Source organism: Marmota monax, unplaced genomic scaffold (genome assembly GCF_021218885.2).
Source record: "Marmota monax isolate L192 unplaced genomic scaffold, Marmota_monax_Labrador192_F-V1.1 WCK01_AAM20220418_F8-fsc00005, whole genome shotgun sequence".
NCBI lineage: Eukaryota > Metazoa > Chordata > Mammalia > Rodentia > Sciuridae > Marmota > Marmota monax.
In genome coordinates, this window is record NW_026692254.1 from 16,236,865 (window position 1) to 16,263,992 (window position 27,128).

At 45.9% G+C, this 27,128-nt stretch overlaps 1 protein-coding gene across 2 annotated transcripts; it reads right to left on the reverse strand.

Annotated features, from left to right (window-relative positions):
• Positions 1–1,189: 1,189 nt before the first annotated feature.
• On the reverse strand, positions 1,190–26,792 carry Synm (synemin). 2 transcript variants are annotated; one of them, XM_046436258.1, is made up of 5 exons: positions 25,861–26,792; positions 20,773–20,897; positions 10,528–10,598; positions 5,012–7,431; positions 1,190–4,096 (listed from the first exon to the last, which is right to left on the reverse strand). In XM_046436258.1, the coding sequence occupies exons 1-5, from the start codon at positions 26,668–26,670 to the stop codon at positions 3,791–3,793; spliced, it is 3,732 nt and encodes a 1,243-aa protein (XP_046292214.1). In that variant the 5' UTR covers positions 26,671–26,792; the 3' UTR covers positions 1,190–3,790. The 2 variants fall into 2 exon arrangements, with proteins under 2 accessions (XP_046292214.1, XP_046292204.1); XM_046436248.1 differs by having other exon boundaries at positions 1,190–7,431.
• Between the last annotated feature and the right edge of the window lie 336 nt (positions 26,793–27,128).

Consider the following 27,128-nt stretch of genomic DNA (forward strand, 5'->3'; position numbering starts at 1 on the left):
CCAAAATGAACTTTTCCTCCTCTAAGTTGTTCTTGTCAGGTTTTCGGGTCACAGTGATGTAAAAGCTGACTAAAACAAGACCTAATTGATGTCATTTGGAGATGGGGCTTTTAGGAAGTAATTAAGTCACTAGTTTATTTCCCCTGGTGAATGGGATTGGTGTCCTTGTGAGAGAAGGAAGAGAGATGATCTCTCTCCCCAACATGATGACAACTAGAAGATGACTATCTGCAAGCCAAGATGGGAGCCCTCACCAGAAAGTGAATCTGTAGGACCTAACCAGTCTCTAGAACCATGAAAAGTAAATGCTGTTTAAGTCACCCAGGCTATAGTGTTATGTCACGGCAGCACATTTAAAGAAATATGGATTATTATTTGTTTTTTCTACTTTTCTATATTTCTTGGAGGGTAGCTTGGAATCACAAAACAGCTTTTAAATTTAGTGCTCTACCCCAAGCCTAGGAAAGAGTACATTTAGGAATGTCTTACCAAATGTCACCTTTGATTAAATTTAACTTCTTTAAGAGAGGAAGAATACAGCTATTTGTGTTTTTATTTTTGTCAGTAAAAGGCTAAAAGGAGGGGCTGGGGTTGTAACTCAGTGGTAGAGCACTCGCCTACCATGCATGAGGCACTGGGTTTGATCCTCAGTACCATATTAATGTAAAATAAAGATATTGTGTCCACCTAAAGCTAAAAAATAAATACGTATTTTTTTAAAAGGCTAAAAGAATATAAACAGGTAAAGACATCTAGCTCTTCCTTTGACTCAAGCTACTGCAATTTTTTGAAGTACCTAAGAAACAGTCATGATTAACTAACCTTCCTGTTTGCCCTTAAGGTAAGCAACTGTCCCAGGGACAGTCTAGTTTTAGCACAGAAAGTCCTGTGCCCCAGGAAACCCCTGGGTCCTGGGCACAAGGGAGAGGATGGTCACATCCTGCGGCACTTGTCTTCCAGGCTGTGATGACATTTTTACCACTAAGTATCCAGGATGTACTTGAACACCAGCCAGGTGGCTTATGCTGTCTACCATCCTGTCTTAGTCTGTGTCCACAATATTGAGTTCTGATTCAGGTGAACTGGAACTTCTTTTATATATTCTCCCCAGTAATTCTGTGCTACCATGAAGACATGCATGTAAACTTATGTTTGCTTTCATTAGAGTTTAAAAGAAAACACACCAAAATCGAATGGAAAACATTCTCTTTAGGAACAACATAGTTTTTTTTTTTTTTCCTCAGATTTTTTATTTCTACACAGTCTGTGACATTTCCCTTTATGAACAGGAGGTTAGCAAAGTCAGCTTCTTAGATGATTCCATCCTAAACACACATCCTAAACAAACTATCAAATCAACCAGTGGGAAGTTCAAAAACATCCAATAAACACTATTTTGTCCACATACTAATGAATAGGAAAAGGTTCTTTGTGTTCCCACTCTGATCGATCACAGTGGCTGGTTTTAAAGAACATGGACCTCTGGGGTGACTTGCCATGATGTCAAGGGCAAGCCGTGATCCAGAGACTTAGCACGATGACAGCTCATGACTCCATACTGGTAAACACTTCTGGCAGAATATTTCCTTGAAGACATGCATTCCAACTTAAAGATGAAAATTAAGGTCTAAGATGTTTATTTTCCAAAATAAGTAAAGGTGGGTTGTGATATTAATAACCTGCTTACATCAGCACCCATTTACAAGTTAATGAGTTAAGACAGTGACATCCAGCTAAGCCCATTTAGACTCATAATAGACTCACTTTGTCTTGTCATCAAGTAAGAGGCTGTCACCTGTACCAAATTCTAATAAATAACACCATTACCAATTACGGTGAACATAAATCAGCACATCTTTGACCATGTTGGAAAAGACAAGCCTTTGCAAAGGAGTCACCTCTATGTTAGTCTGATAACCACTAGTTAATTTGGCAGATGGGTAACAAAGATCTAAACTTGCTATTCAAATCAACTTTCTTTCTTTACCTGGATTCATGATGTTTGTTTGTTTTTTAACAGATCATCTTGAAAGGCGTTCTATATTTCTCCTCCACTTATTGACTAAGGAAAACTAACTCTTCCTAACCTACCTGCCATCACCATTACAGGGACGAGAGGAGACACCCACCCACCCACCCACCATGTGAGAGAGGGAGGGAAGACCCTCCAATGTCTTACCTCAGCCACCATACTCATAACCCACCTGCAGGTGGCATTACCACGGATCCTTCTTCCTGAATTCACTACCATCAGATCTACCACACTGTGCTACAGGAAGCAACGCTTAGCCCACATTATGTGAGAGCAACTAGTCTGGACTAAAATAATGCTGTGCTGCTAGAAACCCATTAATATGTGATGCTACATCTTTGAAAGATGGGGACTTTAAAAACAAGACCCATGTGCAAAATAAAAATGAATCCAAATGAGCACACTCCTCCTAATATCTTAAATTCAGTAGTATAAGTTTGCAGGTCCACATTACATGGCCCGTGAGCACGAGGCCTCTGTCAACTTCCAGGGCCTGTCCTGGGTGCCTGGGTGCTGGGTTGTAGGAGAGCCACCCAGTTCCTGCTCCACACACCTTGCTTCATCTAATGTGTTATGTGTTTCACTGGACAAAACACCCCCACTGTCAGGATTTCTGTTTAAAGTGCAAAAAGCTTCCACGAGGTTGGCTTGTGGTTGCTGCATTTTCATCCTTCAGTCTTCGAGCTCAGACAGAGCTCCAACCCACAAGTGGGCAGTTGAGAACAGCCTCTTTGGGAGGCACAGTCCACCTTGTCCTTCTGTTTTCCTGCACAAGATCACTTTGCCGGTGCAGGTGCAGTTTGAGCATCAACACCCTCCTCACTGAGTGCAGGGTTCTACCCCTCACCAGTGAACCAGAACACTGGTGCTAAGGGCTGAGGCACAGAGATGCTCAAGAATGCAGACTCTGACAGGATCCAGCTACTCCAGAACTTAGGCCACAACAAAAAAAGAGTATTCAGGCTGTGCACTACCTCATGACTTAGTACTGCAAAAAACAAATGGTCCTATAAGCAACTTCCAACAATCGTTTTCCCTATCATGCATCCAGTGCAGGGGAACTGGTGCAAACATAGCAGGTATGTTGATTTGAAACATTGCAGTAGACTACAGCTGTCCTCTCCATAAATAAAACACTATGTTTTTTAAAGTTCTGCACATAGAAAGCAATTCATTCAAGTCTTAAAATGAATTTAAGTTGCTAACAAGTGACTTTTTTCTAACGATGAAATTATTTTGATTTTTTAAAAGATATAGTCTTGCTTATTTCAAAGACTTTGGAAAGTAAAAATGTACTTATTTTTCCCTTACTATGTTAGTTTATTATTTCATGTTAGCACATGCAAACAAAATTGACTCTTAAATATATTATTTTAATCTGGTTAATGTTTAGGCATCTTGTTCATAGATGATTAGTCACAGTATCAAACAGAAGGAAGCTCTATCTGTGACCAGGTGCAAAACTGGCAGAAACTATCTCCACAAGTAGAGAAAAAGGAAGTTTTTAAGATTAAAAAGATAAAAAAGTGTTTTTTGGCAAAAGTCCCAATTCAAAACTAAAATTCCAAAGCCTCTGAAGGCATGAACTAATCTGAAATTCAGATAAACTCTGAAGTCAATTGGCATTGCCCAGAGTTCTCTAAAGTAAGCAAAATAGGGGCAGTTTTGATAATAAGGCCCCCCCCACATAAAGTAAGGCCTTTGTATGTTAGTATATTTCCAAACAAGATGCCATTTAAAACAAAATATTTCTGCTTGTCAAAACCAGTGTCCATCCTCCTCCTCCTCCTCATTGTCTAGGTAGAGGAGGGCAACTTTCTTTTCATCTGAAATCACTGACCTTTGGTCTACCATTCTCTGCATCTGCACTGTCTTATTGAACCCCGCCTGCTCCGCACCCTTCTCTCCATCCCCAGCAGAGGCCTGAAAGCTCCCGCCAGCTGCCCGGTCATTCCTACTGTCAGCATCTCTCCAGACACCACGGTCAGATACACTGTGAGCATCCACTTCTGTCCCTGCCTCTGGTGTCCAGTGGGGGATCGCCTTTGTGTTACTCACGTCCATCTGAAAAGTAAAGGAAGTTTCTTTGGGCCCCAGTGCAAAGTGCCGCTGTGTGCTGCTGCCTGTTAACTCGCCTAGCTCAGGGGAATCTGCAGAACCAGCAAGAGCAAATGTTTTGGCCACGGGTCCGTGGATGACAATGTGTTCAGTGGTTTTGGTCTCTGTAGGACCTAATTGAATGTGCTTAAAGGATCTGCTAATACCTGATGTCACTTCTGCCCCTGACGTGTCCCCTGCACTACCCTCCTGAGGAGACTCAGAAACAAGCCTTTGGAATGTACTCTTTTCAGTCATGAGGACTTTTCTACCCAAGGTATAACTACGAGTGGCCTGGGCCATGTCTGGTGAGCCCTCTCCTTGGACGATGCATTCTGAGTCACCAAATTCCACAGGTTGGGGAACTGTCAGCTCAGTGGCTGGCTGCCTCAGAGGCCCAATGTCGATGTGCCTGACAGATGTGCTGCTCCCTGGTGACTCCTGGGTGCATACAGACTCCCCTCTGATACCCCACTCCACTTTGTCTGAAAGGGGGGCTATAAACTGAATTTCCTCCTTAAATCCTTCTTTAGGGCCTAACCGAAGATGCCTTACAGAAGTCTGGGTACCCACTGACTCTTCAGTTACAAAACTCTCACCAACCTTCACTGCCCCCGAAATGGGACCCTGAAAACTAATTTCCTTTTCAGCATGAAACTGCCTGGAGCCAAAGGTGCTGTGCCTCTCGGATCTTTCAGGATCTGTGGTGGACAGCTCTGCCAGGTCAGGCTCTTCTTTGTCCCCTGCCTCCTGCCAGGCAGAGATCGGGCCTTGAAAGATGACTTCTGTGGGCACTTGACTTGGATGGGGACCCACCGTGAAGTGCCTCACAGACTGGCTGGCTCCTGCTGAGCTGCCTGCCTGGCTGAAGTCACTACTTACCTCCGCCACCTCTGCGGTGGGTCCTCCGTGGGAGACTTGCTCAGTCCTCCAGATTTCTGTGGGGCCTAGTTTAATGTACCTACTGGACTGGCTGACGTCCTCCAGCACGTGAGACTGCACGAAGCCCTTGGGGCTGCTGACTTCCACAGTGGCTGACACCGGGCCTTGGGCAGAGGGCTTGCCGGCGTCATCCAGATCACCAGACGGGCTGTACAGTTCCCTAGTGGCCCAGCGCTTGAAGTGAATGCCACCAGCTGACACTTCAGCTCCATCTTCCCTGTCTGGGCTTTCAGGTGACTGGCCATGTCGCTTGGTCAAGCTCTCCCTTACCACTGACTCCACAGCTTTCTCTATTTCCCCGGCTTCATCTCTGCTCAGTTCCTCTAGGTCCAGTTGATCAGCATCCACGGTTTGTGAGAGGTTGACCTCAGCAACTAAGGTCACAGGCCCACCGTCAGAGGCCTGGACTTTCTTCACATCAACTAAAACGCTCCCCAGCTCCCCTTGACCCTCTCTGGTCAGGGTAGACAGCTCTTTCTTCATGCGCTCAGGCAGCTCAGGAAGGGTTTCTTCCAGCTGCCCAATAACCTCCACCAGCTGGTGTCGAGGCTCCTTGGAGAAGCCGCCCTTAATGGAGGTGTGGAATTCATGTGGTATTTTGATTTCTTTTTCGATGACTGTGGGTTCCGCATGCAATTCACCACTAGCTTCTTCCTTCCAGTGAGCAGAACCCATGCTGCCCCCCAGGGAGGCTGCTGGAACTTCCAGGGTCTCCACATCCTTCTCCTCCACTGTGCCATCCTTCTTTCTCCTTCTCCAAGTCCCCTGTACAATTTCATCTTGCCAGGAGTACCTGATGGTGGATTCTTCTTCAATGTGAATCTGCCCATACACGGAGCCTTCATCTCCATCATGGCCCCCGGGGTACTCATCTGGGGTCGAAACAAAATAACTCTGTTCGTCCTCTGAGTCACCTGCCTCCGTCACTTCTTCCACGTGTGTTACGTTCTCCCGGGGTAGCTTGGTCCTTTGACGCTGATTAACTGAGAACATGACATTGGTGTCTCCACCATCGTCCTCTTCCTCGACAACCCCCTTGGAGCTGGGAGACACATCATCAACCTCCTCCACTTCAAAGGGGGTGGAAAACTCCTCCGCCCCGCGACTGCCTGCGTAGCTCACCGGCTCTTCCATGATCTCCACGTTGACAACCTTTGCTCTCCCCTCTCTTCCCTTCAGACTAAGGTTGATGATATCCCCTATCATCCGCTCTGCTGACTTTCCCTTCAGACCCACTTCCTTGACATCCTTGCCTAAAAGGCGGTCCAGAGCAGCTTTGTCTGAAACATCAATTTCTTCCATCAGTTTAGACTCCACGACTATTTCCGTCTTTGTTTTCCGGTCATCAGGAAGCTCTTTCCTATCCACATAAGTGACTTTTGTGTCTGGGAAAGAATTAGCAGACACTTCGGTGTCGGGAGACTGGGTAAACTGCTTCAGGATATTGGTGACAATGTTTTCTGCTATGGTTTCTGTCATGGAATCGCTTGGCAGGGAACTAGCAGTGTCACTGGTGTCCAACCTGAACCTTGTCTCTTTTGTCACCGTCTCTCCCACTTTACTGTCACCAGCATCCTTCTTCTCTGGCATCTGTAAGCCTTTCGGGGACACCTGGGGTCTGCTGCCCTGGGATACTTCCAGACTAATCGGTATCTCTCTTTCTTTCACACTTTTCTCCTTCAATGATTCCTTCTCTTTGACCTTTTCCCTCATTTGCTGGCTTTCTCGCTTTCTGGCTTCTTTATCCAACTTTGTCAGTTCTTCCCATCTTAAGTTTCTTTCCTCTGAAGCCTTTTCTTTGGAATCAAACATTTTCTCTTCGGGCTTAATTTTGATGGCTCCTAATCTATTTCTTTCTTGCTCCCTGGTGGTTTGCACTTCTATTTTTTTCCCCAAAGTGACGGTCCTCTCATTTGGCCGAGTGCTCTCCACAACACCTGCTCCCACATTGTCCCTGCGTTCTTGGTATGACTCGCGGGCAACGGTGGACTCTTTGCCTAAATAGGTGGGGGCATCCCTTGTACCTTCGGGTTTGGGTCTACTGGGGAATGTTTTAACTTGGGTGTTGGTTGTTCTTAGAAGACCGGGGGTTGGAGAGAAAGTTCGGAAATTGGTTTGACCGTTGACAATTTTTTCGTAAGAGTTTTCCTGCCGGGTAGTGACGGAGGAAGAATATCCTCTTCTGGCCTCATTTCCAACAGACTTGGTGGTCTGAGATCCAAGGTGCCCTGACCCATGAGAATACAGAGCGGAGCTGTGGTTTAAACCCACCAAGGGGGCTTTCTGCCTTGGAAACAGATTTCTTTCATTTTTCCTCTGTAATACTGAGTCAGTATATCGATAGGATTCGTTTCTGAATTCTGTAGAAATTGAACAAACAGTTCATTAAGATGACAGGCATCATTATCTTTTTTATTAAAAGCACTACTGCAGGTCAAATCCCTCTCAACATAATATACCCTATTATCACAGGAAGGCCCCTGTAAATAAAACATTTTTAGTCCCCCAATTTTCTTTTTTTGGGGGGGTCATTTAAAAAATTCTGTCACAATAAAATATAGTACTACAAATACTGCAACCTAACGCTTTTCTCCAGTTCCTAATTTTAAAATATTCACTCATCGTAAGAGAAATATCAAAGATCTGATTATAAGGCATGGCACATATGCAAGAGAGGCCAGAGGTGCTGGGTTTTGCAGCTGAAATTTCACAATATTATGATATTTCAGAATCATTAATTTCTACTTTTTGAGGTAAGTTTATTTTACTTATTTCAGCAGAGAAGAACTCTATAATTATAAAGTGTATAATTACTGAACACCAAATAGTATAGCTCACCTCCATTTAATATACTCTTATTTTTTACTGATTTCCCTGTGGGGCCAATAGGTATGGAAGACTTTAACTCTTTTAAGCTTCCTGATTTCTTCTCCTTTTACATGTGACAACCTCCTCATCTGATAAAGTGCCCATGCAAAAAGCAGACCAGTTGTCAACCCTACCTTCTGTCCGGGAGAGACAACCATCCTAGAGTTGAGAAGAATCTTAAGGCTTCTAGCTTTGCTCTGGACCATCCACAAATAGTATCACCCTTTGGGTGCCCAAATGCTACCAGGATAACCTGCTCTTAGGCATGGCAGCCAGCGCTTTAACATGGCCAAAGCACCATCCTCCCAAGAGTGCCCCCTAGTGTCTTCCCACACCCCATCCAGCTGAGCTGGGGCAGAGACCTCTCTCCCCTTGATTTCCCTCTAGACAACCAAGGCCAAAGACCTCCTTCAGGTAGATCCTAAGATATAGAAGAGAGACCAAGCCAGGAAAATTCCCACAAAAATTCCTCTTTTTAGGCCAAAATACTGATATTAAACTGAAAAATGCCAGAAGATGAACCCCCCCAGGAAACACCTGGATTTAATTAAGGTTCAGCAAGATTAATATGGATGATCACAGACTCCTTTCAGGTCTATCATTTTGTGAGCAAGTGGACAACAATAGTTTAGGCAATATGACAAAAGTCATATAAGTGTACTAATATGTGCTGATCAATTCCCTACCTGGGAACTCACCTGTAGATTTATTCAACAAAGAGTTGATGGGTGCATACTCTGCAGGACATAGTACTACTTGGAAGCCTAAAGTCTAATTAAAAAGTTCACAACTAGTAGTTTTTATTCCACAGCTGCTTTCTTTGGCATAATAGTAAATGCTAAAGTAAATTTAGTTACAAATATGAAATCTCTATATCCTTCAAGAAGCTTAAAAAAACAATGATGGAAAGAAACAAGTAAACAGAGATACCCATTAGCCCTTTTCCTGGGCTCCAAGGTCACCACTTATAAACTATAATCAAGCCCCATTCATAGAATGTTGGGCCTCCTTGCAGCTTAACCCTGGGCCCTTCCTCTAGGAATGTCACAGTCTTTCAGACCTACATATGTACAAGTCAAAAATGTGGTAAACCTTGAAATCTGGTGAATGAATAATTGTTGTTTTATAGATGTCCGATGTTAACTGACGCCAGACAGGTCGACTAAGGGCCACCTACATGGACATCTTTGCTTTTTTAAGGCTTATTCTCAAAATTAGAAAGCAAACTTGCAGACATTGTCTAAGTCCAAATCCATTCCAGTCAAATGATTAGAATCAAAATTGTTATTCTGAACCTAGTGACCTATCAAATCTGGGAAGGGCCTATTAGGAGCAATGATGACTAAAACTACAAGAGTAAGGCAGACAGTTGGCCCTATAGCTATAGTCCCCTCAGGTTCTGCATCCACATATTCATCCAACTGAAGAGAAAGCATATTTTAAAAAATGCACCAGTGCTAAACATGTACAGACTGTTTTTTTTTTCTCATCATTCCCTAAACAATACTGTATAACATCTATTTACATAGCATTTACATTATATTAGGTATTACAGGTCATCTAGAGTTGATGTAAAGTATACAGGAAGATATGCATAGGTTAAATGCAAATATTCCAACATTGTATACAAGGGACTTGAGCATTCATGGATTTTGATATACAAGAGGTGGAGGTGTGTTCTAGAATCTGTCTCCTCCACATACCAAGGGATGACTGAGCCAGGACTTACTTGTGCGGTGGGGGGGCGGGGGGGGGAGTTGTTTGTTTGTTTGTTTTGGCAATGCTGGAGATTGTGCACACTAGGCAAGTGCTCTACCACTGAGCTACATCCCCAGCCTCCAAGAGATAACTGTATATTAAACACACCATATATAATTTAATATGCCATTATTTAGCCAGAATCCCTTTAAAATTACATAAGGCTTAAAACATGTTTTTAAAGTTATCTTACAGGTCCTTAGGGTCTTTCAAATGAATATCAAATTCTCCTGTGTTGGTTCTATAGCTGTAGGAAGGATAGCCCTGTCCTGCAGCTTTGGGCCTGAACTAAGAGTGCTCAGGGCACCCAGACAGAGCTCCTGAGCTATCTCCACCTATGGTGGGAGAAATGCTATAACCATCCCGCCTCTGCCCAGGAAGCAGGTTCCAGAATGTTGACCACCTGCTGTTGTCCAAATACTATCTTCCCAAGCTGGATACAACCCTAACACTTCTGTTTGGAAAGGGAAAGCTTCCAAGGGCATGATGCACAGGTCCATGTCCACAGCCTCCTCACACTTCACTCTGCCTGGCTTGCCACATTGGCTCCTCACCATGTTGGCGGGAATACCTCAAAATATTGGCTTGATGAGCACATGAGTTTAAAAAGCACTTTCCCACACAATCTCATCAACATTGTAATTTAAATAATGTTCCATTAAACTAAGAAATCTATTTGGCATGTAAAAGAGAGATGAACTGTTACCTGAAAAACCATAGCCAAACCCAGTCCTTCCAGATCAGTGGGGCCCCACTCTCTACCCACAGAATGGACAATTCAGATGGAAAGCTTTTTTCAAGTTAAATAATTAGCTTTTTTAAATATTTACCTTGTGGCACATTTTCGGTGTACTCAGTCCAGATTGTTATTTCCGGATTACTTTCTCCTTCCAACAAGGCCCTGGAAAAATAATTTTTAAAAATAATGTATTAAAAAATGTAAACAGCCAGGTGTGGTGGCCCACACCCATAGTTCCAACTACTTGGGAAGCCTAGGAAGGAGGATTGTTTGAGCCCAGGAGATTGAGGCCAGCCTGGGCAACACAGTGGAATGTTGTCTCTAAATAAATAAATAAACAAATAAATAAATAGGAAAGGAAAGACAATTAAAAAAAAAAAAGAGAGATGTGCCTTTTATAAAATATATTGGGTAGCATTTGGTCAGTGACCACATTGTCACAGTGCTATGTGTTTTAGGACTTGTGTCTGGAGATATGGCTGGGCGGGGGCTGCACCATGGACGATCAACCCACTCACCAGCCTCCCCAGGCTACACTGCTATGCTCACAGTCAAATCCCTGGTGCCCAGCACAGCTCCTGCCACCTGAAAGATGCTCAACAGATACCAGGCAGCTGAAGAAAATGAGTGGGCTAGGGATTCAGAAGTAATGAAAGCAAAGTCCTTCTGTAAGGCCTTCCCCACCCAGGGCAAGGAGGAACATGACATGCACAACGTGGTGTCTCATATGTGGTACAGCGGGAAGATGAGGTCTGGCTTCTTTGGGCAATAGGGAGGGGCCCAGGCCAGCACTTCACCCTGGGCTACTGGAGCCCAGAACAACTTCAACGCCTACGGGGTCTTCCTGGAGTTGCATGTTGGGGGCAGACTGCAGAGGGCTGACCTGAAGAACAGTGACACCATGCATAAATAAGTAAGGCAGCTACACTGTGTCTGTGGTTTCCAAATGGAGTTCCTGGGGACACCTTGGAGATGGGGGGGGGGGGAGAGAGAGAGGCAGGCAGGAAGGAAAAGGAAGACCTGAGGACCCTATCTGCTATCTGCTGTCTCTTATAGTAAAATAATGGAAAGCACCCATCTAGGTGATTTCTTTGGCTATGCTTAGCAGCAAGATTCTAAAATTACAGTGTCTTCTTTAAGTTGCTGCTCACATCTACCATTTCAGATCCGGCACTGTGGTGGGAGTGGGCCCAACAGACCCAGCATACTGGTAGGGTGGGGGTTAGCAGAGGGCTGCCAATCAACTGGTGGCTCCAGAGGCCCCCCAAGGCTGCTGGTAGCTGTGGGCGCAACAGTTGTTTGGTTGCTAGAGCAACGTGTGATGTCACTAACCCCAGTTCCCAGAAATACACTGTATATGGCAAAGGGCAACCAGAACCACAGCCCACTTGGAAATGCTGATATTACTACTGAGAGTCAGGCAGGAAAACAGAGGAGGGAGCCCAGCTCTTGGCAGGGACTTGGCAGCTCAGGCAAACCATACTGAGATTTATTTCTACTGAGTTAACCATAGTGATCCCCACAAAGGCCAGAAACTCAGTGGGAGCTGGAACAAAGCAAAGAAGGCAAAGAGGGGTCTGCTGAGGTATGCACGGGTGGGCTTGCCACAGAAGCAGACACTGAAGTGCACATGTGTGCAGATGCAAGAACACCAGAGGCCAGAGCCCCAGCCCTTCCACTCAGGATGGGAGCCAGGAAACAGGACACCTCCCATTAATCCCACACCCTCATGACCAAGCAGTTTAGGTTCCAGGAACACAAACAGCTTCCATCACCAAGAAAATTCTGAGGTCTGTATCATAAGAGAAATGTTCAGAATAAAAGCCAGACACCAGGGGTCTGCACCCCAGAATTACAACAGCAGAGAAGGTAGCATCCTACAGCTAAGGGGGCCAGAGGAGGGCACAGGGAGATGGCCAAGTTGTAGTTCAGATCCTGCTCAAGGTTCCAGAGTAAGACTCGGGTGCCCCAGGCCCTCTCATCAGGATGAACCAGGAAAAAAGGTGCCTGTGAGGAGTTCAGGCCAGCAGAAGACATCAATGGCACGCCCCAGAGGAGAGATGACAGATTCCCTGGGGGGAGCTATGTCTACCTCCATCCCGCAAAGGAGAGTGGTTCTGTTTTACTTTGAGGGGAAGTTTAGACCACCAAGCTTTTATTGAGTTCAGGACCCTGAGCAGAGTGCTAAGGTACACAAGACAGGTATGTGGTCCGGGACAGGGTTGAGAAGCAGCACCAACGCCTCCCACACCCAGGACCTTTCTTATCTCTGGCCAACTCTCAGTACCCAGCTCAGCTCTACCTCTCATGCCCACTCACTCATGCGCTCCTGGCTGCCCCACTATGCAGGGTCTTGATTGGCAGCTTTGCTCTACAGAAGGCTGGATGGAGTATAGAGATGGCACCTTGGCCAGGGGACCACAGCTTACCAAAACAGTGAGCCACAAACCCAAGCAGCTGGCTTGCCCAACCCTTCCCCGTAGGCCTTCCCATGAGGCCAGAGACAGTGGCATTTCATACAAATTTCAGAAAAATACAAATCCTGCAGACCGACCCTCCAGACCACATTCATGAAAGTAATACAACGTCTCCTGTGATTTCACCCAAAACAGCCCCTAGTGCTTTCCTTCAAGAGCCCCTCATCTGTGTCCTCGGTCAATGATTGGATCCCAGAAGCAAGGCACATGTCACTCCCTCTACCCTGTGTGCCCAGCACAGGTCTGATGAGCACAGCTGGATACTGGTCATTTAATTCATGCCCCAGCAGCATGTGCACCTCAGTGGCAGGCACGGAATCCTGCCCCTGTCAAACTCAGCTCCTGAGACTAACAGGGCAAAGGCAGAAACAAAACCTCTGAGGAGGTTCCCTCTAACACTCTTCAAGGAACAGTTTCAGAAACCACTGTTTCTTTAAGGAAAGCACAGAGCATTCTCGGAGGCGCCCACCAAACCTGGTTATTTTGAGAGTGGTGGAGGAGAACTGCCTCCAGGCCCTGGAGACCGCGAGGGGCGCCAACCCCTGAATCACAGGCTATTAGTGAGCCTTTCACAGAGCCCCACCGGTTGGCAGCCCCTAGAGCAGGAAAACAAGCAAACATTCGGGAAAACCCCGGACTCTGGCCTCATTAAGAAGTCCAGCACAAACCCATAGTGCTGTAATGTGGCCTCTGGCCAGGCTCCAGGCCCTAATGGGCCACCCAGCATCCTAACTGGCCCCAAGGCAGGGCTGTCTGCATGGAATAGATGATCCTAATGGAATTTCAAGGCATATCTGCTATTGTTCAGCACTGTGGGCACAAGGCCACCGCACCGTACACCTCCCATAAATGAGGACAAGAGGGAGGGGACAGGGACAGGCAGAGGATGTTTCTAGAAGCACTCTCTGTATGGAGCCTGCCCTGGCCCTGGGGCCTGTGGATGGCTCACATGGCATTACCTAGCTAAACACAGGAGTGGAGCTATGGAAGACGGAAGGGGAGGCTGGGGACGCTGAGAGGTGGGAGAGGAGCCTCCGAGCTGCCTGCCTCAGCCTCCTCATTACACATAATGGAAGGTGAACTCCTCAGATGGAGAAGGGCTGCCTGGATCACCGGAGACCCTGGCCCATAGGAGGTCACTTGACTAGGAAGACTGCAGCGGAGAAGGGAGGAGAGACTCAGTTTAAAGGGGTCAGAAGGACACGGGCTTTATGTGAAGGATAACAAGGAGGTGGTGGTGCTGGGCCATTTCCCACCATTCTCTCTGTGATCAGTATTAAATCCCATCCTAAAATACATACTAGAGACCTGGGTGCGGGGAGCCTGGGCGGGGTGTGGGGAGTCTAACAGAGACACAAAGGTTACCCATAGAACAGGAAAAAGCAGCACAACAAGTGCATAAGGGACCAAGCTCTGGAGGCAGAAAACCTGCACTCAAATCCTGGACCCACCAGGTCCTAGTTTTACCATTTATACTTGCTCTGACTCTGTTTCCCCATTTCTGAAATGGGGAGAACTCAGGTTTGTGGTGGTAATCAAGTAAACAAGTGGAAATTCTTAAAACAATAGCTGTCACAAAGTAAGTGCTCAGTGAATGTTAATTATCACATCATCACCACCATTACATCCTCTTCAACCTCAGAAGTAAAACGATTTTCAGTTAACTAAAGTGAGTTAAGAAGGCAAGAGACTTTTGATCATTTAAATTTATGGTTGACTGGGTGTTAGTTTGTTTATTTGGATAGCAACCAAACATATTGGTTTATCCTCTCAATTATATATTGTTAAAACTATAAGATTTTTCTTCATTCCAAATATGTCACCTAGAGAGCAAGTAAGTCCCTGCAATACTGGGTATTGACCCCAGAGCCTCCCACTAGCTAGGCAAGCACTCCTGCACTGAGCCACATCCCCAACCCTGTTTGAATTTATTTTGAGATAGGGTCTCACTAGGTTGTCAGGCTGGCCTCAAACTTACCATCCTTCTGCCTCAGGCTCCCCACCAGCTGGGATTACAAGTACATGCCACTGTGCTCACCCAAAAAAGTAGGAGTTAACTTTTAGAAAATGAAATGTACTTCTTTCAGACCTTGAGAACCCCTTAAGAAATATTTTCCTTTGAACACATATGAAAAGGTACAAGTGACCTAAAAAATAACGGAGCAACCAGAAATATCAGGAGAATGATGAGATTGCAAGCATTAGAAGTTATCTGTGCTGCTTCGTGAGTAGTAAAGGCTAGACTAGAGACTAAAATGCCTTGTCCCCCAGTTAAAACACACCCTCACTGCCCACTGGAAGCTTCACAACCCCCCTGTGCAGACACACAAGAACGTTTTTTGATGTTATTATTTCTAAATTAAACTTTTAAAAGGACTTTTGCCTTAAAGACCCCAGTCAGTACATTTCCGCATTACAGTTTCATAGCTGGCTAGGCAAAACTTTTTTCAGGCTTTTTCTTTTGGGAAATCTTCTGGCCTTGCTTTTCTTTGTTTGTTTGTTTTGAGGTGAAATATAGAGCAACCATCATATGATTTACTCCTTTCCCCCTAAAAAATAAACGTTAAAACATTATAAGAATTTTTTTTATTTTTTAAAATTTGTTCCAATTAGTTATACAGGACAGTAGAATGCATTTTGACACACTGTACACAAATGGAGCACAACTTCTCATTCCTCTGGCTGTACATAGCACTGAGTCACACCAGTAGTGTGATCATACGTGTATATAGGGTGTAAGCATTTATCTGACCAAGACTGAATCGTCTGTCACCCAGACCAAAAATCCAGGATGAGCCTTCTTCCTGTTATCCATTGTACAGTTTCCTCATTCCTCAGATTTGCAGTTTCTGCTTTTAGTTTTTTCCTGAGTTTTTTCTTGCCTTTGTTCTTTCACTTTTGATTAACTTTTATTTTCCCACTGTACTTTCTAATGGGTTCTTGCTGACGATAAGTTTGCCGTCGCCGTCACCGTGCAGGGGAGCTACCTATTTTCTAACTGTGCTTCCACCCGTTCTCAGCCCAGAGCAGCTGGACTAGATCTTCATGCCACAGAGAGATGGGTTGGGACACTGTGGGTTCCGGGTATTGCTCTCATTTTTGTCATCTTCAGATTATCAACCACCAATTCTTTGTAAGCACCTATTTATGGAGAGGGCTCTGTGGTGGGTGGTCTAGTTTGAAATAGCACCCTTGGGTGGCACACTTCTCACATGTTCCTGCCCAGAAAACCCACAGTCCCTCGGGCTCCTTGCTGACTCCCGCGCCAGCCAGGTACTGCTGTGGCTGCCATGGTCACTTACATCAGGCCCTCACTACCAGAACTCCAATGGAGGAGACTCCTGAGTCTTCCCTGCCTCCTGCCCACAGACCCCTCCATCTCCACACCTAGGCCCCCAGCTCCCCACCTGCCCGTGGCTGTCTCCCCACTCCATGCTGCTGGTCCGGGGACTGCTCCTGCCTGCTGCAGAAAGCCCCAACTCAGCAGCCTGATATCTGAGGCCCCTGCACAACCACCTTCCTGGATCTCTGCTCACTTACCTTGGGTTTCCTTCCTCTACTCATTTTCTGATTCATTCTTACCTACCTGGAGCTCCCTCCTGATCCCTTTCTGCTGGTCCAATTCCTAAGTCCCTGCTTCCCCCACTGACTTCAAGGAAAAACCCAAATTCCATGTTCTTTGAAAATTTCTTTGTCACTGAACCATATTTATTAACCTCTTTCAGTTGGCAGTGAACCATCTCCAGTACTTCCTTGAGAATGTGCGTTCTGTCGTTTTCATATCCTGTCTGACATTTTACCTAAACAGTATCCCTCCTACCACATTTCCCCTACTTGTCACCTCCTCCACCCCATATCTGTGCAAATTCCCCCACATCCTTCAAGACCCTGGCTAATCTCTTCTTCTCCCAGAAGACTTCTCCAAGTATCACAACCCCTGTGATCTCCAGAAACCTATACTTGTTTCCTACCATACACAAGGCTACATAGGTCCATGCCCCCTTATCTACAGCTTAGGATTCTTAACACCAAGGCCACAAAGGTCATACCTTTTCAATCCCGAGTCCAGCACTGAATCCTACATGTCCTGTATCTCTGAAGCAGCCTGAGGGCCCCACATCCCACCTCATAAGACAGCCTCACAGGCTCCTGTCTATCCATTACTCACAATCCTCCATGACAGGTCCCCACAACCAAGCTGGCCAGGGATCCCAAAATGCCTGGCATTGCCACATAGGCCATGCTAGCTCAGTCCTTAGGTCCCCACCCAGGAGATGCTTGTTATGATTGGTATGAGGTATCCCCCAAAAGCTGTATCAATGAAGAATTGTCCAGAGGTAAAATGATTGGATTGGGAGAGCTGTAACCTAATCAGTCCATCCTAATTTGAATGGACTGATGTGGGAACTGTAGGCAGGTGGGAGAGCTAAAGGAGGTGGGTCAGTAGGGGCATGCCCTGAAAGGGTCCATTTTCCCTGTGACCCCTATCTCATCACTTTCTTTGTATCCTAGTCACCACGCGCCATGAGTAGAGTAGCTTCCCTCTGCCATACCCTTCTACCATGATATTTAGGTGGATTGCTCTTGTCATATCTTTTGGTCACAGCAATGCAAAACTAACATAGTATTCCTTCTGCCTGGAAAGCCCTTCCATATGGGCTTCCCTTCCCACAGGAACCCAGCATTGTCTCCTCCAGGAAGCCTTCCTTGCATGCCGCATGGGCTCCCACTGCACTAGAACTGCATCATCCTACAGTTGAGGACAGGGGCAAAGTCTTCACCATCTTCTACCTACAACATCCCACTACATCCAACACCTTTCTGTGTAACAGGACAGTCAGCAGGGCATGAAGAGGCAAAGCCCTGGCTTAAGATCTGAGGTTAGAATCTCGGGCTCTCTACTTACTAGCTGTGTGATCTTTTAAGTAACAGCCTCTTGGAGCTTGGGTTTCATCACATGCAAAATAAGCCTTGGCAGAAAAGTTATAAAAATTGGAGATACTATCTACAAAGCACTTAAGACATGGCAAGTACTCAACAAAAGGCAGCTATCATTACCTGTCACGCAGTAACAATCAGAGGTGCAGGCAGCCTACTTTAGGATGCATCAGAAACAGGATGGATGATGATACAGGGATAGACAGGTAGACAGTCATGAGATAAAGCAAATTTAGTTCATTGGACAATCCAGATGGCAGGTACAGGAGTGCTTATTCAGCTTTTCTTATGTTTGAAAATTTTTACAACAATACATTGGAAAGAATTAGAATGTTCATTTTGACATGAATCTGCAAAATAAGGATTCAAGGAATGAGTGTTGCTTATCTAGGATGTTCAGAGCTTCAAATTTCATCTAATTCAGGCCTCTCTCAGGAGGCTCTACAGGATTCTGTGACCCTAGACAGATCCAATGTGACCCTGAGTGGTTGGCCACACATGCTGCAGACATACTGATGCCCAGTATGTCATCATACAACACCCCATAGTTTCCCCTCTCTAACAGCAATCCATCTTTGGTCTCCTACTCCAGACTGCTGTAGGACAGGCTTAGCATTTACCAATGCCCCCACTCCGGGATTGCAGAGTGTACACAAATCACCTGGCATCTTTTTATAAGGCCCTTCAGGATCCAGTAGGCTGGAGGTGGGCCTGAGATTCTGCATTTCCAACAAGCTTACAATCATGCTGCAGTTGTGGCTGGGTGCAGACTATCCTCTAAGCATGGAAGCTCTGGACCAGTGGTTCTCTATGCTGGCAGCGCCCAACAATCACCTAGAGGGGTTTTAAAACCACCACACCTGGTCCTACCCCACACCAATCCAATCAGAATCTCTGGGCTGGGTCAATGCCCTCTCAGGGTCTTCAGGGGTTCCCTGGTGCAGCTCAGGCTGAGAATCCATCTTGCATCTGAGCATCTCTCCTGTAACCACTTAGATGCTGGTGCAATCAACGTTCATACTGCAGGAAAAAACTTGTGATTGCATATCAGATAGATGAGCACCTCCAGCCCCACACAGCAATGCTGGTGACAGGGAAAAGGGAGCAACCACAAACCCTGCCTGAAAGGGGGTTCGGCAGGACCATGTCTCCTCTTCCCTTGGTATCCAAGGTCCCAAGCCCAGCCTCATGTTTACTCCTGATCACCACTTATCAGGCAGGAGACAAAGGCAGTGACCTTCCTGTCTTCTGGCACTGAAAGGTCTCATTCTCCTATCCACCTGCCAAGCTGGATGCCTGATCTTTCTGGCTACAAACAGGCCAACAGGGTTTGATGAAAATCTCCAGTGTTGAACTATGACATTCACTGTCTTCATTTTATTACTTATGTTTACTTTATCAAATTATACATTCATTTATAAATTACAAATCTATATTTGGAAACGATAGACATGCAATTTTGTTATTTATGATCACTTTAATGTTTCTCCTCCACTGTGAAGGTTCCAGGAAGGGTTGGGCCAGGAAGGGTTGAAGATCTTTGAGAGCTGGCCTTGGTCAGAAACACAGAAAAATGTGCCTTAGGCTTTAAAGAGCCCCAGTCCCTTCCCTTTCACATGAGATTTGCAATGAGATAGCCCACAGGGGGATGACTGCCAACTAGGCAGGGGCAGGGGCAATGGCCACTGCTGGGAAGTCACAAGTGGGAGCAATTGTAGCCCCAGCAACACCACCATCAGCCCCTCTTCCCTGTGAGGCTGTGTCCATCCACTACCTTAAATAAGGCCTGGGTGGGAGGAAGGTCAACTTTCTCAAAAGTGTTAAGCATGATATCATCGCAATACGGCACTGATGACCATGCTTTCCTTTCGTCTGCCAGGGTGGTTTTCCAAACTCTTCACACCTACAATCTTGCAAATGAAGTGGTCACTGTGCCCACTTTCCATGATTTGGTGAGAAAGGCACAGACCTGGGATCAGACTCAGCTGGCTCCAGCCCTCCCCACTGGCCTGCAGCCCTGAACTCCAGGCCTTTCTCACTCACCTATAAAAGGTTTGCCTGGCATTCACCTCAGAGAGTGACAAGGAGCAGAGCTGCTAAGTACTGAGCACCATGTCTGACAGGCAGTACCGACTGCATCATGTTGGCATTGTTACTATTGTTACCAGTGGGAACCCGGGTCTCTGTCCTTCCATAATACGTTGCTGATCTTTGGGGCCCTTCTGCGCATGAAGCTGCTAGAAAGTAAGGGGCACCATCTCAACCAAAGGTTGATGACCACCTGGGGAGAGGTCACACAAAGTAGGTTCTGCAGAGGACCCATTGACTTCTCTGCAGGCATTGCCTACCCTGCCTCTTTGAGTGCTCTGTGACCTTTCCATCTGGATTGGTTATACTGAATTCAAGTCAACACCTTGACGAAACCAGCTGCCCAAGAGTTCCATGCTAATCTCATAGTGCAGATGCAGTTTTTCAAGGCCAGACTGATGCTGGAGGTGAGGGTGTGTGCATCAGTGCCCTGGAATTTGAAGGAATAGCACAAGAGGCAGATGGATTCAGATGTCCTGGGTCCAAATCCTGGCACTCTATATTCTAGCTCGCCAACTTCTCTGAGTTAAGTTTGTTCCTCTATAAACAAGGTATCCAACTCCTGGGATCTAGTGAGTTGACATGTACAAAGCTCTTAGAAGATGCAGAAACACTAGGCAAAGGTGTGAGACTCAGCTATTGCCAACCCTGAGGGACCCCTGGCCAGTGATCTGAGCAAGACCTTGCTCTTCCTCTTCATCCTTTCAGCCATAGAGGACTTGACTCTTCACCTGGCCATGGAAAAGGATGCTCTCTGCTTATCACAAAGCCACAGAGATGCTTCAGTGAGTTTATACCACTGGCTTCAAGACAAACCTGCACAGCATCCTTACCTGTAGGTGGCCACTTCCAGACTGAGGCCAGTCTTCACCTGCAAAAGTTCCTGATAGTCCCGCAGTCGGTCAGTCATGGCCAAGGTGAGGGCCGCCTTCTCATCCTCCAGGCAATCGATCACCCTCTGTGAAGAGAACAGAAGGGCTTTTAGATCCAAGAACAAGGTTGAACTGAAGGTGGCAACAGTTCAGGGTATAAAAGGAGGTGAAAAACCTCCAGTCTTATTAAAAACAGGTGATCAATTGCAAGGATGGTTTCAAATATTGTCTCTCTTCTATATGGAAGATTTTTAAAATTTTTTTTAATCTTTATTTTATTTATTTATTTTTATGTGGTGCTGAGGATCAAACCCAGGGTCTCGCATGTGCTAGGCAAGCACTGTATGGCTGAGCCACAACCCCAGCCCCTGGAAGATTTTTTTAATGCATATGAAGGATTTTGATAGATCACTGGCTTCTCTGCTCAGATGCTTCTGATAATAATGAATGCTAAGGTGTTTATTTAAATCATCTCTATAATTTCAGGCAGCAGTCTACTTAGGAAAGCCAATGTATCCAACAGGTCAATTGATATGCAATTGAAAGCCACAACCAGAAATCAGGGGGGTTATAATACTTAAAACTGGAGACACTCAGATATGAACTGAAATTTCCCTAAAACTTATGTTTTCTCCAATAATTATCAGGTAAACTGATGCAGAGTTCTTTTTTTTTTTCACCTAGAGAAACTACTTTAAAATTATCAGGAAAGAAATATATTCTGGAAAAAATGATTGTTCTGGATTGTCCTTGCGCAGCTAGTTAATAAGCACTCTCATGGTGCCTTCATGCCTGGCTAATTACCTTCACCTGGCCTGTCCCTCCTTAGACAAGAGACATCACTACCCTTTGCATTCAGCTTCCAGACACATGCCCCTCAAATGCCAGTCACATAGCACACTTGTAACACTTGTTACAAGTGGGAACATGGTGAATTTCACTTAAGATAAAATGATCAAAATGATATTACCCTCTTCAAAATGTACCATTTTGGGTCCACAATATCTTTTTGTTAGTGCACACAATGGCCTCATTTGTACATTCTACACTTTGTGTTTTCATCATAGTTGTTAATTAGTCACTCTAGGGAATAATTAACCAAGCAAACATTTAAACCCTGAAATTAGTCCATATACTTATAACTTCTGGTATGGAATGGAAAGTAGCAGTATTTTCGAACACAGTTAACTAAACTAAACCACACTTATCTTTATAGAATTTGAAAACTATAAGACTATTGGGGAAATAAATGTATTTTCATTGCTGCTAGAATCTAGCCACCATCCTAAGCATCTGGCAAGTTACTGAGAGTCCAGAAAAATGTGTAGTGTCTATGAAACCAAAGAATGATCTGAACCAAGATCTCACACTGGATTTATCATTCTAAAATGCAAGATCAGCATGTAAACAGTTTTGCTTTCTACAACAATTTCATTTCTAAGCTGATGACTGTGTTAGATTCTCTTGATATATAACAGGTGCTAGAAACTAAAAGCAAAACACACTTAACTTTTAAAGCAAAGGAGTAAATTTAAGAACCACTGACTAATGACTCAGGATGAATATGCTTAACAGACCCCAAAGCTAGCATTATACGCAGATAAAGCAGTTTACCAAAGCAAACCACATGACAGCCTTGATTAGTGACAGAGTTGCCAAATTTAGCCATGACATTCACACATTCTATAGTAAGTCCCAGTATTAACATCTATGTTACCCTGTTCTACAGGGAATATAAATTCAGGTACAAGGTTATAATATAAAATGTGCTATAAATACATGTGAATGAGTGTATGTGTGCTCACAACATCTATCTTTTCTAATACAGTAAACTTGAGAATCTGTAGTAATTTATTCCTTACAACAAAGTTCAAGTGTTGCTAGATTACTTAGAAAAAAAAATCAGATGAACTCAGTTCTCTACCCACAAACCTCCTGAGCAGATAAAGAAGGCTCAGCTACACCAAAGGGGTGTGCACAAAGATTCTCTCTCCCTGCCCCAAACACACAGAAGACTGCTACGCCCCACCAAATGAGGAAAATGAAACAGAGCTTAAGCTGAAATTAGTATCATTCCAACCACATTTCCATGTGAGTCAACTCTTCCTAAATTGTCAAAGAAAAATTCTTGGATTTTTGGAAACAGGAAGATGAACAAGTAAGAATTATTGACTCCCAATAGTCTCTCCCAAAATCACAACTAATCTTGGTGATAGAACAAAGCTTCAGACATGGACTCTGCTTTGCTAGAAGTTCTCAAGCTAAGGACCAGCCTGGAGGGCTAGAAACCAGGCACAGGATGCTAATTCCAGCCCAAGCAAAGCCATTTCACCTAATGTTGCAAAAAACCTGGGAGAGATGTCAGTTTTTCCAGCTGCAATGGAGAGAGCTTTAGGAGACCATCACAACTGATGGTAAAATCAAGTTCCACACCAGGGAAAGTGCTCTGCTGTTCATGTCAAGAGAATTAACTCACTCTACCAAATCTTCTAAGCTGCCCCTTGTTGAGCACATCATACAGACAGGATAGGAAGAGCTTGCAAATGTCCGAGTCACTCACAATTCTGAACATTAGAGCTTAAAAGGACTTAAATATTGTGATTACCTCACTCAAAATACAAAAACTAAGTGTAGTAATAATAATAAGCATAAATTGGATGCTACTTAAGTATTTATAGCTCTATCCCAGACAGCACCCTAAACTCTATACTCATATCTTACAATCACAGTTGGGTATTTGACCCCTTTAAGAGGTTTCTCTTAGATGAAAAGAGAGGAAATGTGACCCAGTGATTGGTTGTTCAGGCATCAAACCTCAGGAGTACCCTGTTTTAGCTACCTACAGACTAGGTGATCTATATGCCCGTTTCATCATCTATGAAATAGGGCTAGGATTTGGAGTAAAGATCAAGAGTGAATATGCATGAAGTGTTTGATACCTGTGCTACAAGAAGCACTTTGATAGAAGTTAACTGTTAGTAATAAAACACTGAGAACAGGAAATCAGTTAAAGCAGCTTTTAGCCTCCATACACTGAGCTTGTATGGAATCTGAATAAAGTAGAGGCTTGGGATTAAATCATAAATACCTTTAACATAATTCTGAGCATTTTTATGGTGTTTAATCTTTTGGAGTACAATTTGAAATATCGTTGCTGACTGGAGAAAGATTCAGGATAAGGATAAAGTAATAACTAGTAACATTCCATAAACTGGGACTAAAAAAAAAAAAAATACCAAGAAACCAGGTCCTTATCAAACTGTTCTTTCCTTGTTACTTTTAGGGGAAAGAAGCAAATTCCAACAAGACAGAGATATCACTGGATAGAGAGTTAAGGATGGGGTCCTATTCTGAGTCAGGTGTGACCTCAGGGAAGAACTTCCCTAGGTGGTCAGAGTCCTTATATGGAGAAAGAAATGGACAGTGATTCTAACTACACTTCCAAGTCCCCATCTCTCTTCCAGCCAGGTGAACTCTGTTTTCACCTGAGATTTGATGTTCCTCTGAAGATTTCATTAGAGGTGAAGGGTTCTGTTGCTAAAAAGAACACTGAAACCAGAGCTTAAAGGTCTGAAATGAGCCAAAATTGATCTATGAAATGAAGACAAACAAAGCCCACAACCCAAAAGACAAAATTTCATACAATTTAGTCCCATATTACTTTTTATGACTGCCCATCTAGTCTTTAGCTCTTTGGATACTGAAACTCTAGCACAGTGCAGGGAACCAAAGATAATAAGATATTTGATGACTATCTGTAGATATCTGCCACATTAATCATTCCATATCAATACCCACAAGTGCCCTTTACTTCTAATTTTTTTTTAAAAAGCACAAAATCACCATATCATAAATTGTTAAGCTGCAAACTGTTCCCTTAAAATCTTTCTGAAATTGTGCTGATGTTATTTCAAACTATTGTTCTTAGAACTACAGATTTAGGAACATTTCTAACCCTGGCTGAGGCTAGGTAGGGCCAGAGCCAAACACTAAGACTGGACTGGGTGTACAGACAATAAATCAACCACAGGTGACCCTGCTGGGTTCAGAGGGTGAGGGCGTTGCTTCTCTGAAATAGTAACTGTTTATAGAAGTCTGCACTTGTAATAACATCCACCACAGGGACCTGCTTTCCCACAACTTTTATATTACCCAGAGATCTGACATCAGCTCATACTGTGAGCAAAATGACTCTGGACCTTTCCTGCAAAATAGTTGCTGCTCCTCTCAAGAACAAATAAGGCAGCCACAACTATCTGAGAAATCATTCTGGCAAAATAAAAACCGTTTTGGAAACCAACTTAAGATTGGGAGGCCTCCACGTAAGGACTTGCCATTGCCTTGAAACGTCCCAACACACTGACATATCCAAATAGGAATGTGCTGTCAATTCTGGAAGTCAAGAGAAATTTCTTGGTTGACTTTTGGGTCCAAGTTTACTAGGTATAAAAAGCACAGGCGATTGGGAAAACCTAAAGCCAAGAAGGTCGTTTGTTGGGATGTGCCCAGTCATGTCAAAATTTAAAGTTGTGCCCCATGGTGAATGCCTGTGATCCCTACTACTTGGGAGGCTGAGGCAAGATTGCAAGTTCATGGTCAGCCCTGAGCAATTTAGCAAGGCCCTGACTCGAAATTAAAAAATAGGGCTGGGGTTGTAGCTCAGAGGTAGAGCGCTTGACTACCATGTGCCAGACCCTCAGTTCAATCCCCACTACCGCAAAAACAACAACAAAAATACCTCAGGTTGCCAACCTAACAAGATGATGGGGACTGAGCTAGCCACGGGACCTGTTACTCCGAGCTAGACCACTGCAGAGTTGAAGGACCAATGGACCACACTCTTCTTTCAAGGCTGGCAAGGTGCTGGACCCTGAAGGCTCCTGCCGCAAAGTGTTGGGTACCCTTTGAGCAGGCCCTGTTCTCTCTTGATGCCGCGCTCCGACCCTGAGTGAACTGGCTGCGGTTCCTGGAACCCCGCTCTCCCACCCACACCGTAAGCATGGTGACCAGCTGGGGCCACAGGAAGAGAGGGACATTCCGGGCACGGACCTGACGCTCCTCCGCTTGCAGCCCGTACTCCTCGCGCATCCGCAGCAGCTCATCCTCCAGCCGCGAGCGCAGTTGCTCTAGCTCGAGCGCCTCGTGCTGCAGCGCCTCGGCTTCCTTGGCGCAGAGTTGCGCCTCCTTTTCGGCTTCGCGCCGGCTCTCTTGGCAGCGCCGCAGCGCTTCTTCCAGCTCGCGCACCTCGTCCTCATACAGCTGCACTGTCTCCCGCCACGACTCGGCCACCAGCAGCGCGAAGCTGTCGTGCACCTCCTGCAGACGCGGCGGGGGTGCGGCGGGGCCGGCGGCGCGGGCTCGGTAGTGCATGGTCAGGCTGGAGGCGCGAGAGCGAAGCTCCCGCACGTCGCGCTCGTGGGCCGCGTCGAGGCCGCGGCGCTCAGCCTGAAGTCGGCCCAACAGAGCTTCGAGGGCGGCTCTCGCGCCAAGCGCCTCCTGCAGCTCGCGCTTCTGAGCGCCCAGCTCGGCGTCCAGGCGGCCGCGGGCGGCGTTCGCTTCGGTGGCCAGCAGCTGCAGCTCCCGCAATTCGCGTCGCAGAGCGTCGCGCTCACCCTCTGCCAGTGCAGTGGCCCAACTGAGCTCGTCCAACTGCTGCCGCAAGCTGCGCGCCTCCTCGGCGAAGCGGGCCTGCCCCTCGGCCCACAGGTCCTCCTGTCCGCGCCGGTTGCGCAGTTCCTCCTCCAGGAGCAGGTTTTCGCGCTCCAACTCCCGCACTCGACATACGTATTCGTAGAGCCGGGCGTTGAGCTCCTGCAGCTCAGCCTTCTCGGACCCCGTCTGCAGCCGCCAGGACAGCATCTTGCTGGGTGTGCGGGGCTCTCCCGGCTATCCAATTCCGTCCTGCCCTGATCTTGTCCCCTCCGCCGCGCCGCTCCGGCCCAGCCGCCGCTTCGGAGGCCCGCAGACTGGGGCGGGAGCTGGCGAACCGCTGCACTTGGCGGACCCGGAGGGTAGCGGTGGGCGCGGGCCACGGCCCCAGCCAATCAGAGCGAGGACAGGCGCGGCCACTGCGGCCGGACAGCGCCGCCTGCTGGGCTGACCGTAGCGCCAAGAGACTGCCCTGCCCAGGGCCCTGGTCATTTTTTGCTGCCGTCGGATTACAGCTGGCGGTGACTCACTAGCAGAGCAGGGGCAGAGAAGGGACGCGGAAGAAGTCTCCTTACTGCTGCCCCTTACGGGTATCTAAGGAATCCCAAAGTCCTGGCACTCATGGATGAAAAACAAGTCGCCACTGAGGCAGGCTGAGCATTTGTGAA